At 48.1% G+C, this 16,173-nt stretch overlaps 3 protein-coding genes across 3 annotated transcripts; 2 read left to right on the top strand and 1 right to left on the bottom strand.

The window, feature by feature from the left end:
- Positions 1-313: 313 nt before the first annotated feature.
- Positions 314-3,494, bottom strand: FSST1_011790 (SPX and EXS domain-containing protein; the record flags this gene model as incomplete). The annotated part of the gene is made up of 5 exons (XM_083234955.1): positions 314-1,029; positions 1,081-1,375; positions 1,429-1,518; positions 1,567-3,380; positions 3,455-3,494. 5 exons carry the CDS (start codon positions 3,492-3,494, stop codon positions 314-316), a joined length of 2,955 nt encoding a protein of 984 aa, XP_083081486.1.
- A 7,999-nt stretch (positions 3,495-11,493) lies between these two features.
- On the top strand, positions 11,494-12,543 carry FSST1_011789 (uncharacterized protein; the record flags this gene model as incomplete). The annotated part of the gene is made up of 1 exon (XM_083234954.1): positions 11,494-12,543. The coding sequence occupies one exon, from the start codon at positions 11,494-11,496 to the stop codon at positions 12,541-12,543; it is 1,050 nt and encodes a 349-aa protein (XP_083081485.1).
- A 1,293-nt stretch (positions 12,544-13,836) lies between these two features.
- Positions 13,837-15,803, top strand: FSST1_011788 (chromatin assembly factor 1 subunit A-domain-containing protein; the record flags this gene model as incomplete). The annotated part of the gene is made up of 3 exons (XM_083234953.1): positions 13,837-13,996; positions 14,050-15,336; positions 15,388-15,803. The coding sequence occupies 3 exons, from the start codon at positions 13,837-13,839 to the stop codon at positions 15,801-15,803; spliced, it is 1,863 nt and encodes a 620-aa protein (XP_083081484.1).
- Positions 15,804-16,173: the final 370 nt, after the last annotated feature.

Genomic DNA, 16,173 nt, shown 5'->3' with positions numbered 1-16,173 from the left:
TCAACCTAACATTTTCTGTTCACCCAGACTAGAAACTATCTGAGCAATCAAAGTCACGGCTTCTGCCTTGAATCATTCATAGTATATGAAACATGTGCAGGCAAATATAAAACTGGCTCGTAGGTTATCGTACACCTGTCATAAAGATTTACCAATAAACAAAACATTCTTTTATAATCCCAAAACCATTACCGTGTATCGTATGCAAGTATATACCGTATATGTATATGGGGTATCTGAAACTAGCAATTCTCGACAATTTACCATGTGCGCAGCCAATCATACCTCTTGTAATAATCCTCAGAGTAGGTGCTCAGCGATATCTAGAGCTCGTCGCTCGTGCTAGATCTTCAGCTTCGGACATCTCTAGAAGACTAACAGCCTCATCGGCGTCATCCTCATCGTCAGACTGCTCCAGCTCGGCGGTCGGATCTTCTTGGGTCTGATCCAGTGGGCGGCGCTTCTTCTCAAAGTCCTGCTTATGCGCTTCGGCAAGCATACGTGAGAAGGTGCGTTTTGGCGGTGGCGGTGGCGGTGCTCCTGTTCCTGCCCTGCGTCGAGATACGCCTTCTTCTGCCTGTCCAAGAGACACGCCAGTCGACTCGGCAGTACCTAGGCGAGAAGGTTCCTCGAAAGAGGGGACGCCGGCAGTACCTTGGGTTTCCTGAACAGCGACGGAATCGTCGGTGCTGGCACGAGCCATGAGGGGCTCGATGCTGTAAGGTAAAGGCACGTCACGGGAGGCCTTGTACTGGGATACATTACTACAGTGTTCGTTCTCGACGCGGAATAGAGTCCACATGCCACGGCGAGTGACTTCCATAAAGGCCACCATGAAAGAGACGATGGTAGAATGCTGGGTATTGTGGGTGAAAATTGCATAGAAGATCCAGGCGAATCGCAGGATGGGATCAATAACCATGATGAAATAATACCACCATCGACGTTTGAGAGCGAGAATATCTCGAAGGCCCCAGTGTCGAGATCCCGGCTGAAGAAGGGAGAAATCCATAAATAGATCCCAGAAAGCTGGTTGATGTTAGCACATTTCTTTGCAAGTGAGGGCGCTCAGAGACTCACAGCAGTAAATGCTGTTGATGGTCGAAAACGTGATGAACAGAGCCAGGTGAGTCGTGGAGTTATGTATGCGGTACATAGAAAGCATTACGGCAGAAATGATGGTCGCTGTATACTTGCCACCGTTGACCAAGTGTGGAAAGGCATTATGTGTATCTTTATATCGACGTAGACATTGCAAGAATCGCCAAATAGGCGGAAGAGCCGTCAAGAATCCAAGAGCACGAGAGTGACTGGAGTTGCACTGAACAGGGTTCTGCCAGTAGTGTGCATACAAACAGAAGAAGAGTTCAATGTTCTGTTGTCATCGTTAGTCTTGCTCTAACTGATCGTTGATAAACCTGAACTTACCGCAGTAGCATACGTAAGCGAGCAGTAGATATCTCCGAGAAAGAAATCACGAAACTCAACGGGATAGAGCCCAGCCAAAAGCAATCGCCACTATTAAGATGTCAGTGCTGTTGTGAAAGATATCGAATGGAAGCTCACATGAGAATAGGCAAACCAGCGCCGGCTTCTATGCAACATCGTGGGTGCCGGGAAGAATAGAACAACAATAGTGAAGAAGATGAGAATGACTGGGTAATAAATGTACATATCAGGGTCACCGTATCTACTAAAGTTGACCCACATGAAGAGACCCAAGACAAGGAAGAAGAAACTGGGGAACTGAGCCAGCTCTCTCCAGTCTAGATGGTGCCGTTGGTCAAACTCAAAAATAAAGGGGTAGTTGACCTTGTTCTGGTTCCAAAGCATGCAATCGATGCAGAAGAGCGAGAACAGATAGAGCATAAGGAAATAGCCTCCGTAGATCTGCATAAGATAGCTTGTCCGAAGGCGAAGTTGGTCGTCTTCATCGTACAGAAGCTGTGCTCCGTAGATGAGGCCTTGGATGGCGAATACTGCGCCAGTTCCGATGAGCAGACCATTTTGGAACATGCCAATCGACTGGTCTTCAGGCTTCTTGTTCAAACTGCGGAGCTTACCAGCAGCTAATTTGTGATTACCTCGCTCAAAGTAACGGGCATAGAGGTCCTCTACCGTCCTAATGTGTCCTTCGAGGACATCACTGTTAACGAACCATGCTTGGTTGACCTTCTCATTGAGATAGCGGTAAGGGGGTCTAGCATTGACAGCCTTGTCGTATTTCTTGTTAAGCTTGCGGAAGGCGGTACGGTTAAGTAGGGCGTATGACTTGAGCAATTCAAGCCCACGGTAGAACTCTTGAAGGGCGAGTTTGAGTTTTCGCTTTGCTGTGCGATACGGGACTTCATGCTGATGTGGGCGACGGATGTAGTCTCTTTCCGCATCGGCCTGTACAACACCGTTGACGTTAGGGGTGAGGCTCATCTTTTGCAACGCCTTGGAGTTGGGCCCAACGGGGAAAATCTTGGCCTTGATGGGATCCATAAGTCCGTTAAGCTTGCCGTTGCCGTTCTCATGGGCTCCTTTCTTTGGAGGATTCGCCTCGTGAACACGCTCGTCGGCCATTTCCTGGATTCGTCGGTTTCGCATCTCGTGTAGCTGTATCCTCAGAATGTCGAGCCTTTGGCCAGCCTGTTCCTCCTTCATCTTATAGAAGGCCTCGACTTTCTCCAACTCGGTATCAAGGAAGTCAAAGAACTCCCGTTCCCGCTCTCGAACCAGATCGAAATTCTCAGCATCGTTTCTTCGGTCGCTTTTTGTAGATTGGTGAGTGAAAAGTCGTCGCAAATGAGAGGGTGAGTCTTTGGCGTTTTCTCCAGGGGTTTGGGGTGGTTTGTTTACGTCAGATGATACAATTGTCGCTACAACGCTGGCTGATGAGGTTCGTCGAGGGTCCATTCGCCGTGTGGTTCGTCGCATATGGTCAGAGGGCCCGGTCGTGGCAGGAGATCCCGGGAGATCATTATCGTGAACATCGTCGTGGTCGTGGATTTTTAACGCGGGCGCAGGTAATTGAAAATCGCGATGTTTGGGCTCATGAGCATCCATGGGCGACGGCTCTGGGGGTGTCTCGACGAAGCTTCCATAATGGCGGTTATCGCTAGACTCTTTGAGGGACTCATCTTCGCGACCTGCGGTTCGGGGAGTAGGAATTGATCTCGGTGGTGCAACAGCTGATGGAGATGCTATGGTGGTTGAGCCGCCTTGGGCAGCGTTTTCTCTCGTAAAGGGTTGTCGCGGCGTCTGAGGAGATGTGAAAGTGTTTGTGCGTATCGGTCTGATGCCTCTGGGCGTTCCATTAGTGCGCGCAAGAGCTCTCCCAACGGCTTTGATGTGTTTCTTTCCGGCCTTGTAATTAAGATACTTGATGCGCCATTCTGCACGTACAAAAGTTAGTTTTTAGGTCATCGCATTGCAAGTTAAACGGTTGGAGGTTTAATGTAAAACTTACCAGGCACAGCTTCTCTCTCGAGCTCCTTGGCGAACTTCATGACAGCGGCCCCTTGACAAAAGTGATACCAATAACGGGCAGCATTTAGAAACGGAAACTGAAACGAAACGAGTGCAACGCGAGGAAATGGTCGATCGTTCAAATTAGGGGGGTTTGTACTTGTAAAAGCGACAAAAAAGGCAAGTGATCGTGCCCCCTCCTTGAATATCGCGAATGATGAAATATTTGACCAGTCAGAAAATAAAAAGGAGTATGATGGATGGTGAATTCCTTTTGACGTCAGTGCACGAGGTACAATTGAGTTGAGTCTACATGGATGAGAAACACATAAATTGATTCCGCTAACCAAGACTGTCATGGGTTGCTTGTAGCTCTCGGTAGAGAAGGGTTCATGTGCCGGATTGATTACCCTAGACTCTGCAACTGATTTCTCAATATATATCAAATGTCTCGTGTATATGATTGTATCCGTTGATGACATTTCAAGGTTCACTTTATTAATGACAAGCCCCTTTTGAACCCTTTACTCATCTGCCCCTTTTACTGTCGTACTCGGAGTCCGTGAGGCAAGCACAGCAAGGAGTATCCCGCGAGAAAGTTACCGTTCTATCCGCCAATGTCACAAATCGGGAGTTGGATATAACCGCTCCCGAAATTGAAGACGAGAAAGGGGAAAACAAAGTCCTAGACACGATGAGAGTAAATTTTCAAAATGAGGCGGCGAAACCGTTGATATCTTGTTTCCACATTCAACGTGTGTATCCAAACCTTATCTCACCGTTACCTCTGTCCTGACTGTGTATAGTATCACGTTACATGACAATATATCTGACTGTACTAATAAAGAATACCAGTGCAACGGCGATGATGATTGTGTTATTATCATTTGCCTGACTCATGGTAGGATTGATACATTGTGTTTGTAGCCGTGTTTCCTTACTTTGATACCCAGAAAATATAAGCGATGCAGTCTTACCCTATGGCCAGAATAGAATAGGACATGATGGTATGACCTCGTATATACTTTCGGCATTGCAACTCTGGTTTCAAATCTCTAATAAACCACAAAGCATCTCTAGTAAAGAGAAAGTAATCAATATCAGCTTTTAACAAGTTATCCGTGGAAGAAAACCAAAGTCAGAATAGGGATACAGAGTTCAACAACAGTCTAAGTTACTATCATGATAGACCAAAAACAAGTCAAAATAAAACGGTCAAAGTAATTCCCTCATCAAGTCGAGGCTTTGAAACTGAGGGGTTTATCGAATGCCATAGAAATACTAATCATCTTTTGCCCACTTTGACTTACACCGAGACCAACACAATCGCCAATCATCGGCTGTTTTCTTGGTGTTTGGACGGAACTCTAGCCTTCCCGGGCCTTCCTTTTAGTTTCCTGCTTAAAAAGTTACACTAACTCAGGGCCGATGGGCTGATCCAGACCCTCCCAATTGGCGACGGCATGACTTCATGATTACCATGTGTATTTTGGTTTGTGCTAGATATTTCCTGAAGACGGTTAGAACCACAAGCCAACGGCTCGGCGCTATAATGTGTCTAGCGAATTGTCATGACAAACAGGAGAAATGTTGGACATCATGATGATACAGTCTGTACTTAGAGAATCGGATGTCATTGTATTGTTGTGATCTACACACCTGCATGATTCACCTGGAAACATACCCGAATCAATCGGGCATAAAAGTAAACAAACTACCGTGTATCATGATACGTCGACAGAAGATGCCCAAACGCGGAACTGTCGGCGAATGAGAAGCAGAGATATACCTAATCTGACTGCTGCTTGTTGCGAGAAACAAAACGAAGCCTTTCCCCGCAGCTTGTTCACCCAACACACGTTTCAAGCCAGCAGGTATTTCAATGTGATTTACCACGCATGCATCAATAAACCAGGTTGACCAGCGAATTGAACAAAGTCGATGCTTCCCAGCCGTCTTCAAGTTATTGTTTCCCGGCAGAATGTAATGCAGTGGCATGCCATGTCATGTCATGCCATGCAATGTAGATTGAAACGAAGTACCTGGAAGATCATTATGTAGGTATGCACGTACCAAGACTTTGATTGACTAGAAGGAACAGAACCCGCGGTGTGTGACAGTGTGTCACTGCAGCCAAGAGACTGGATTTTGTCATTCTTGCAATAACCTTGGCTAGAGCCTTGCCTTGATCAATGTGTGAGCTTTCAAGGACCACTCAGAGAACAACACACGGCTGTTTGATATTGGTTACCCGTTTGAGCTGAACCCTTGTGGCTTGTTGCAAGCCTCTTTCCTGTTCCTTGTTCCTGGATGTCTATCCGGACTCTAGTTTATCTACCCGATCAAGCTCACTCACCTCGATCAACAATCTCCCAGCTCCCAATCATGCATTGATTACACTGCATCGAGTTTCAACTTGCCCAAACTTGTTTTTTTTTAAATTAATCTCAAGTGGCGCCTCGAAACTACCACCGTAAATCCTGTTTGCCGGTTTGTAGGTGGGATTTTGGATTCTCGCATCCTGCCGACGTGTGTACATATCTACAGGGTCCTTTTGACTTATAGCAGAGCCGCGATATACATGCCAAAGTTGGCATATACCCGGTCAATAAAGGGACAATATAGGCCCTCTTACCCACCATTCCGATCGGAACGCTCCTTAAAGGGCTGTCACTGACCGATGGATATATGGATATATGACGCTTTTCTGTAGCAGACCCTCAAGTGTGACATATCGCCAACTGTTTCGCCTATCCAGCCGGCTTGGTCGATGCAGTCAATACAATGCAATGGGTATGAAGTCAGAGCAGGAACTGTTTGTTGATTTGCGACAGGGACTAGGTCTTGCAAGGGCGGAGAAAATTTCCCGTGCATGTTACAGCAACTTACAGGTTTCATAGCATAAACCAACCGCTTGAGATCGAGATCGAGATCGCAACATTGTCCATGGAGCTTTCCCTTTCCCTTTTCACTCGTAGCCTGCCAACTCTTTTCGCTAAATAGTGTTTCATCCAGCGCAATTGGACCCTTGGCGGAAGCTTCGGAGACCGGCCTGTGCGCCAAGACCTATTCTAGTAACATTCAATTCAATTCAGTTTAAGTCTGGAAGACTCTGTGGGCCTTTGAGAAAGCAAGGAAGCTATCGCGGATATTCAGGCACGCACGCACCCAAGCTTGATGAGAGCTAAAGTGGAAGAATTGAGAGCTCAAAGTTATCGGGGCCAATGAGATAATTTCTAGCCGTCCATCCATTACGGTCTCGCTAATGGCTTTAAGCTCAAAGTGTGTCCTGTTTGTGATAGTTAGCTTGAGGTTTTTCAGGTTTTTCCCCCTCCATGCGTGGCTCGTTGCAGTGGCATGGGTTAGATCTGGAGCGCTCCAGACCAGAATTTTTTGGCAGCGAGATAAGTCTTTCTCCAGTAATTGTACCGCCCCAGAAAGACGACAAGGGATGTGATTGAATTGAGGCAGAGAAATTTTCTCTTGTTCTTCTTTCGCCACTGACCATTGGATTTGTAGCCGAAGCGTGGGGATCTACGTATAGGTATGTAAGTGCATTGTGGCGGTTCATGACAAGCAAAACAAGGCCTGGAAGTGACAGCCTTGTCATGCCAAGAAGTCAAGATTGTATTCGCATCTGTAGTTCCGAGCTTGCCTTTGAATCTTCTGGCGATCCGGAAACACACGGGAACGTTTATAGATTTCATTGTGTCATGTCAAGTTTTGTTGGACATGTTGAGGTTTGCATAGTAGTCGTCCTGTTTCTAAACGAGACTGGCTACTGTAGGTATATCATCAAGTTGACTTTTGCTGTTCGCCTACCTACACACCATACACGGGCATGACCGAACGGTGGCACTCCACGTGGAGACTGCGCGCTTAGAAGCGAATTGAAGCGAGAGTTTGGGCGGATGTTGAGAGAGTAAACTCAATTGAAAATCAATTGAGACTGGAGACTCATCGATGACAAGTTGACGCGTTTCCGAAAGACGGGACAAGGGTGAGAGACTACTCAGAAACAATGTCAAGTTGGGGGCTGACGCTTACATGACGATACCTGAATCTGGCCATATTTTTCAGCAGCGCATTCAAGTTGAAGAAGGACGAGCTTTTGACTTTTGTAGTGCAATATGAAGATGAGAATGATTTTCCGATCCTTTACCCGATATATCGACCGGTGGCTGCATGGGAAAATGATCTGGTGAATCAGATGTCAAAGATGACCCTATATTCCCATGATATGAAGCCATTGACAAAACATCCTTGGGGTACACACCGGTAAATGCCCCGCCATCAATCCTTGTCCATAGGCACATGCTGCATACTGCACTGCACTACACTGGGCTTAAAAGGTGCCCGGGCTGCTTTTCCCCAGTCCCCCGGAGTCGGACGGAGCTGAAGGAAGTGGGCTGAAGCCGAAGCACTTTATTCATTGAGGAAAGGACCCAAGAAGGCTTGCAGAGAAAGACGTGTCCCGTCGGGATTGCAGGAAGCATGCACAAAACCGGTGAGAGGAGAGAGAGTTTCGGAGGGAAAACTCTAGCTCAGCTTCAGCTTTAGCTTCAGTCATAGGGCTTGTCGTCGTCTGACAAGCAGTAAAGAGTAAGTAAGTACCTAGACAAAAGCGGGGGAGGAGATGGTGATTGAGAAAAGAGGAGAGTTTAAAAGATGGAATTCAATTCATCGGTATCGTCCGTAGGTGCAGGGAATAGACGGACGAGGTTGTACTATACTCCAAATTTATTAGCGAGAAAAATAAAACATCAGTTCATCCAACATGAACCAGGAAGAGGGGGCACGTTTTTCCCAATACCCCAACCAGAACTCCACGCATGATCTGAATAAGGTCTCGTCGCCAAGTTACATTCGCTCGTAGCTCAGGTGCTGGGTAGCATTATCATGTATTCTTCTGCAACTGCAAGGGTATCGTGATAGCTATGTAAGATAATTATGGACAAGTCCATAGCACAGAACCCCTACATAGTGCGCAAGTATCCGTATATCGGCCGACTGCGTTTGCATGGCACAGCTCGAGGTTGCATGGCATTTTGATGGGGGGGCTTCGCAAAGTCTAATCGATGCAATGAGACGGTATGTCACGAAACATAGGGCTCTAAGAGCAACCTTATTCTCACACAATACAAAAGCACTGTGAGACCGAGGTTGCATGGCATGATATGGCCTTTTGGGAAGACCCTTTTGAGTCTAGGAACTTTCCGCATAACTCTGTCAAAGACATTTCCTTTGACTTGGATTGGATCACATGGCAATTCAACTCAAAAGCCCATGCCTTTGCTCCTAGAGCCCCATCCAATAGCAGTTATTGCTCAACATCTTCATCTGCAATCCCTTAAAGCGGTGCCTGGATTTTGTCTCAGTGAGATTCACTAAAACCAATCTCTCAATGGTATGTTGGCAGTATTCGCCCTCCCTCATCTGGAGTAGCAAACGCAGTGTATCCGGCTAGAGGGTTTGATTGATGATAATTACTATGAATCACCATGCCGACTCTTTCTCGCCATCAACCAATCCGCTTTCATCCCTAGTCTTTTACTGGGCGACATGTCTGTTTCTCAAGGGTCACGTCGGCTTTCCGCGTGCTACCCTTGTGAGTCCATTCTCTGGGTGATCTGTGTTACCAATGCTCAAGCTTCATTGTCGTTGCTATCGAATTCCTAAGATACTGACTGACTGACCTACCCTTATTAACGCGGGGCACAGGTACGGGTCACAGGCGCAGGGAGCATCGCTGCTGGGTTGGCTGTTGGTTCCTTTGAATACAAGTCTCAAGCCGGGCAGCCAATCGTACAACAAAGAGCTTCAACAACCGGTTACATCCCATGGGGCGTATCTTTGACGTGAACGCTCTAGACCCGGGCTCTGAGTTTCTGCCGTCCTGGATTGCCCGCAAAGTAGGAGGAACCTACTCCAAAAAGCCCCCACACCCACTGCATCTGGATCTCAGTAGCAACCAGTGAGTGACCAAAGCGTTTGTAGGAAAAAAAAAAAAAGGGCAGTCCTTGGCGCGGCTGATGCTCGCGTTGCAGTGCAGCAGTACCAGTACCAGTACCAGAGTCGGGGACTCCCATGTTCCATGTACTTTAGGTATCCCGGCTTTGCTCATCTCACCCTGACAATCGGTCTTGTCAGCGCGATGCAGAGTTCTCTCTTCCCTTCTCGGTAGACGAGGCGTGCTATTTGACGCATTGTCAGCAGAGGATTCGGTTATTGAGACGACGATTAACTCGGCTCAGTAGGAGAAATTATGAGTTGATTTCTGTCACAAAGCAATTGATTACCCCCCGCGTTCAAGCCGCCAATTTTGCTATTGCATCCAGCAAGGCAAATGCCGTCCGTTACCATCATCCTCTCATGTCTACTTGTTCATGTGTTGTTGCATTCATCTATCGGCTCGACCGTAGGCGTTTTGATCGCTTATCTGAAAGCACCTGATGTTAGATGCAAAAAAAAAAAACGCTAGAATATCGCATCCATCACATCATATCACATCCATCAAAGCAACTTCCCTACAGTTTTAGTTAGTTCAGTTAGTGCTAGCAGCCCGGCGAGGCCATGGAGCCCACTTTGAGTTGCATGTAAGACCATGACATCACGTCGAGTTATATGATGTGATTGGCCAGCGCGCCAGGCTCTTCTTCGGTGGTGTGCCTTCAGCTGGGCCCACGTTTTTGGGGGGGACGCCAGGGCTGACTTTTGTTCTAGGAACAAGGTAGCGGGCAGCCCCAGGCGGGCACTTTGGAGTTGAAACTGGAGGGCCTGTCTGTAGCTGTAAGAGGTTGATCAGTTACTTTACATGGAGGCTGCGAATAAGATTTCCAAATGATCTGTGCTCGCGGGTGAATTCATTTAAGGACCAGCATTCTTAATAACATGCCAACAAATCTGCTGCAAATCAAGGCAATGGATAGACGATGAAGCTGAAAATTAAGTAATTGGCATCTATAGCATAACAATGGCATTGCAGTCAGTTAGAGTCCTCGGTGTCGAAACGGATGTAACAATTGTGAAGCAGCACATCAGTCAAGATAACGCCATGCATGTTCCACATCCTTTTCATCGACTTGTCCTTTGCCTCTGGTATATCTTGTATGTCATCGTAAAAGTAGATAACTTGTGTAAAGAAATTCGCATCTCCATCTACCTAAACTCAATCAACCCCCTCAATGTCCTGTCAGTCGCATAATAATATCCCAATTTAGAAGGCAATGTCCCTTTGAATCAAGGCCAAGACCGCTGGTCTCGGAGGCCAAGAGCTTGACGATCTCCATTTCGACATCATAGAGGTACATGCTCTCTCGGACTGGACAGAACAGAACAAAACAGCCGCCGCCGAGTCTCACTTCCATCACTCTCTCCATCTCTCCTGGGTACCTAGTTCCACTCCATGGAAAGTGTCCGCTTGCTAGCGGTGATCCACTTGCAGGCGACCACCCAGGCCACCCACTAGCTTTGGAACCCACTAACTACCTCTGCTAGCCCACTTCGCTCAAGGTGCCTTCCGTTCCCCTCCAGAGGCTATAGCCTGGCCCCATGCAACGTTGGACGGGCTGTTTGGCTGTTGCTCTTGCTGCTGTTGCTAGGTCTGCAATCGAAATCCTTCTTTAGGCAGTCAGTGCCTCTGCCCACCATCCAATTTCTACCCGCCCAGCTCTCTTCTTTTCCGACTCACCACATACCATACCTACCTACCATACAATACATACAACAACAAAGTCGTCAACTGTTCGCAGTTGATACAACCTCTTCTCATACATCTTATATTCACGACACGAGAGCATCACATACCATTCACTGCTTTCGTCACCCTCCATCCTCCGGTTTAGGCCCCGCTCTTCTGGCGCGCTACTCAACTCAGTCTCACTTTTTTCGGCTCCCTCTCTCGTCTCGCTCAACTATAACCCGCCCAGCCGCGCCCGACGGGGTTTATTCTCTCCCTACCTACCTTCGGACAGACGCCACTACCCGCGATCAGCAAATACATAAACTAGCCGACGTCCCCCCTCGGCGTCGCCCTTGGCCATGTTGGAACCACAGGCCATGAGAGGGCCTATTGACCAAACCGTTGGCTACGGACATTCTCGAACACGAACATCTTCTTCAAACGCCTATCCCATGCAGTTCCAAACCTCTCACCTTGCCCAACCGGGCCCCAATTTCTCCCAGAACCGTCGCTCGCCTTCTGTGAATACCTTTAGTACCGCATCGAGCATCCCTCCTCCTGCAGCCTACCGCTCTTCTTCACAGTCTGATCTTCGTCGATCTACATCTAGCCGTTCAGGTGGAGCCAGCAGCCAGCCCTCCAGCTATGTTGCTCTCTTGCGCAAGCAAAAGGGCACCGTATGGTGCGATCGCTCACAGTACGAGGACCCTCGACTTCTGGCCCAACAGCGTGCTGCAAAAATGAGAGCAACTCTGGAGGTAGTTGGCGGGACCCGCAGCGCTTCTGGTGGCGCTGGAGGTAGAACCAGTACCGGCCTCAGTACCACAAATAAGGTAGCCGCCAAGATCCCCAAGATTAGACATCATGGGAAGAACCCTGTGGTTGGCTACGCTCCCGGCGAAAATCACGTCGGTGTTGGCGGTGTACCGATGCGGCTGAGCGCCACTGAAGTTGAGGCTGAGAGTAGCGAGGACGAGAACGTGTCCAGCGGGAATCGCCCTCATCACCGTAGAACGGGGAGCAGTGGACGAAGCAGCACAACTAGCAGCCGCCGAAACCTTGCCTACCGTTCATCTGGAGGTATGGGCAGCCAGCACAGCCGAAGGTGGAGTCCTGGAGACACGCCTGAGCGCACTGGTAGCTTGGTAGAAGCAACACCTGAAGATGTCGCTGACGACGCCGCTAGCGGCAAGGCTCGAAGCATGGCGAGTGGCAGCAGTGGCGAGCGTGCCGACAACGTGGGCGAGCTGAGCAACGCTCCCAGACTGGCTTCTAACTCGCTCATGCACTCGGCGCTTGCACGAGAGAAAAGTACAAAGTCGGCCGATGAGCTGAAGAGGCGCGGAAGCGTTGACGAGCGAACTTCAACCCTTACCTCTGGCCGCCTCTTTATTGCCAACCCTGATTAACAATGAATTCACGCGACACAACCTCCCACCAATGGCTATGAATCACTATATTATGACACGATGAGCCAATGGGAGCTTTCCTTTATCCATCCATCATTCGTTACAGCACACTTCTCACCATGAGGTGGCCTGCATTGGTCGGCGTTCCAGCATTGTTTTACTGCCTTTTGATTTTTAAAACCACCCATCGTTTTCAGGGTCATCCCACATCGGACGAAATTTCCCTTTTTCAATCTCTCGCTATTATTGATCACCTCTTGGATGTACGAAGTGTGCAAGTCGGAGCGGGGACTCCACTGTCGTTGACGGATATAATGTTTCAAAAGATACCTCTGCTACTGTAGCCAGGATCCCAAGATAAAAGTATGCTTAATGAGATACCACCCCTCTCGACTGAGAACAAGGGGTCTTCAAAGATAATGACTTTGCCTTTTTGCCCTCGTGAACAACAGCCTTGAATATTCTGACATTGTACTTTACTGCGATTGAGTTTTCTGTGGACCTAACGATCATCGGTTCCCTCTCGTATAACATCTTTTAAAAAGACTCCATCACCAGTGCCGTAAGTGACGTTACCACCAGCTGGGTTGGCCGGCAGGCTGTGTTAATTCAGGCCAGGGTCCGTCAGTGCGCCAATCGTTTGTTCTCGGTTGCTGTTACAAGGTCTGCCCCCTTATGATATCACTGGGGATTTCCATGGTTGCTAATGATGTCGCAATGGCAAATGAACAAATAGCATGACATGAAGATCGTCAAGTGTCAGGCACTAGCATCAAGTGCGGGTCATGGGATTGGGGGTCCTTCTTTTTTTGCTTCATGAGGGGCATCAGCCATAGACCCTGCAAATATATATTTGTCCGAGGCTTAGCCGCAACTGCCCTACCTTGTCTTTGTTCTCGTGCCCACTGCCTACAGAAACGCGAGTTCGCGTTCAATTTAACTGAAGGCGCGAATGACGCGTGCCTATTCGCGACTTCCCACTTTAACCTCCTGTTGGACCTGCTTCCCTCTGAACTTGGTAGTTTCATGCCACTACAGACCAAAGAAGCCTTTGCTTTTTCCCTAAACAAAGCCTGCAGCCTTCACAATAGAGCCTTTCTAATCAAATGATCATTTGTGCCTCTTTTCCTAATTCAATTCATCAACACCTCATCTCATGATTTTCCTCCACAATACCTAGCAAGCTCCTGCCACAAACCCAACCGATTCCGCAATTTGCATACCGACTACTACTTTGCAACTTTCGCCTCGGGCGATTATTAATTGAGCTCTTCAGCTCTCAACAAACACACAATGCCTCCCCTCCGCGAACTTTCACCGAACATTCAGGAATCTGAGGCTACCGGCCGGAAGAGAAGTCACGATGAATTCACAGGCGATCCTATGGTGGTAGACACTTCTGAAGATGCCAAGTTACCACCACCCGTTTCAGACACGGTCAACGGAGAACACAGTAAGCCGAAGTGAGATGAGAATCTCAACAAACTGAATACTAACCACTGGCAGCCGCTACGAATGGGGAAAGAGCACCCTCGCCAGCTTCGTCAGAGCTCAGTGAGCCTGGCACTTGTACGCCACCGCGCGCGTCTCCCTCTCCTCAAACTCCTGCCAAAAAACAGGCAACACAGGCTACAGTCGCCTCAGCATCTAAATCGACGACTACCCTACCAAAGCGAAAGAAGTTAACACTAGCTGAAAAGGCCGAGAAGGAAAAGGAAGCTGCTAGAGTAAAAGCCGAGAAGGAAAAAGAGGTTGCTCGACTCCGCGAGGAACGAGACAAGAAAGCAGCCATTCGTCAAGTTGAGAGAGCAAAGGCCGAGGCTGAAAAGGCTGCTAAAGCCAAGGAACGTGAAGAGAAGAAACGCCAAGTTGACGAAGAGAGGAAGCGAAAGGAAGACGAAAAAAAGCGAAAGGAGGAGGAAAAGGAGAAGAAAGCACGCCAGCAACCAACCCTAGGCGCTTTCTTTAAAGCTCCAAGCACTCCTAAGAAGGCCGTCGACAACAACCAGACTAAAAATGGCACGCCCGGGGAATCAAGCCTCACCAAAGTCATCCCCAAAGCTTCGAAAACCGAGTATCAAAAGCTATTCCAACCCTTTTTCATCAAGGATCATACCAAAGTTGCCCACATTGGACCCGAGATGGACACTGAGACACGCGAGGTCAAATCAAAGATATTGGATCAATGCGTCAAAGGACTAAGAGAGGAGGAGCTGAACGGTTCTCGATTTGACCCGGTCCGACTGTTCGCTCTGCCTAGCAAGCCTTGTCCTCGAGGTATGCTTCATCATCCAGTTAAGCACATTATGGAGCAAGTTTTCAAGGAGACAGAGAAAGCGGAAAATGCTGGCCCTGGGCATGTTGATAAGATCATGCGAGACACACGTCGAAAGCTTTCCAAGGTACCCATAAAAGTGATCTCATTCTCGCAAGACGTGCGACCACCTTACTACGGAACGATAACTTTCAAGCCATTTGCCCTCGGAAAACTCAACATGAGCCAATTGGCACGCAAGCCGACAGGAAGACGACTGCCTCTAGACTACGACTATGATTCTGAAGCTGAATGGCAGGAGGAAGAAGAAGGCGAAGATCTCGATGTTGATGACGACGAAGAGGAAATGGATGACGAAGACGACATGGACGAATTTCTTGATGATTCAGAAGACGCTGGGCTCTCAAGGCGGATCTTTGCCAACACATTGGAGCCAAACAGCACTGGAATCTGTTTTGAGAGTGGAAATGGTACTACAAACCAAGTTGCCCACGATCACAGAATGGAGTTTATGCATAGTAAGTGTGGACCGATCTCAGGAACAAGAAACAGAAACTGACCGATTCTAGATGGACTTCCGCAAACTTGGGGCATCGATCCATTCTCGACACAATATTGGGAACCTGAAGTCAAGAACAAGACAGCGAAACCCACCAAGACCACACAGGCATCCGAGACGGCAACGAAGATGCCTCCCCCTCCCACACCGTCGAATGCATTTGCCGCACTGACTGGCGGTAGCAATGGCGGCAGTGGTGGCACGCTTAAGCTAGTCAAGTCCGAGCTTCTAGATGACGTGAAGAGATCTATTTTGGAGAATAAAGCTCTTTCCAAGGTTGGAATTATTGACTTTATTTATCATCAATTCCGAGACGGTGCGTCTCGTGTTGAGGTGAAGAACACAGTTGAGTTGGTGGCAGAGAAAACAGGCAAGGGGCGCACCAAAGAGTGGTCTTTGAAGAGCGGGCATGAGATTGCCTCATGAATATTGGAAGAGTCGAAGCAGCATGACAATTTTTTTATTTTTTTTTGGGTGAATATTAGCGTCGGAGCGTACGGTTCTGCATGGGATTGCCTTCATGATGTTCGTTGAACCGGAAAAGGAGGTTTGATGCACAATTTAGCAAGCATCAGGGACAGATGTCACGGTATCTGAGACTATGAAAGAAGACTCGGAGTAGATATCCTCATCCTTTTCAAGTTGGTAAAGAGAATACCAATCAATTTTATAGAGATTAATGCATGCCTGTGAGGATTTGACGTGAATGGCTTGACTATTTTTGGGAATTGTAATATACCTATGTAAGGCGAATGTCATTTTAGAAGTCCCGCGATGACGGAGTTGGCGGGTCCGC

Source organism: Fusarium sambucinum, chromosome III (genome assembly GCF_050947815.1).
Source record: "Fusarium sambucinum isolate potato_lamoka chromosome III, whole genome shotgun sequence".
In the NCBI taxonomy this organism is placed as follows: domain Eukaryota; kingdom Fungi; phylum Ascomycota; class Sordariomycetes; order Hypocreales; family Nectriaceae; genus Fusarium; species Fusarium sambucinum.
This window is presented reverse-complemented; position numbering and strand designations above follow the sequence as displayed.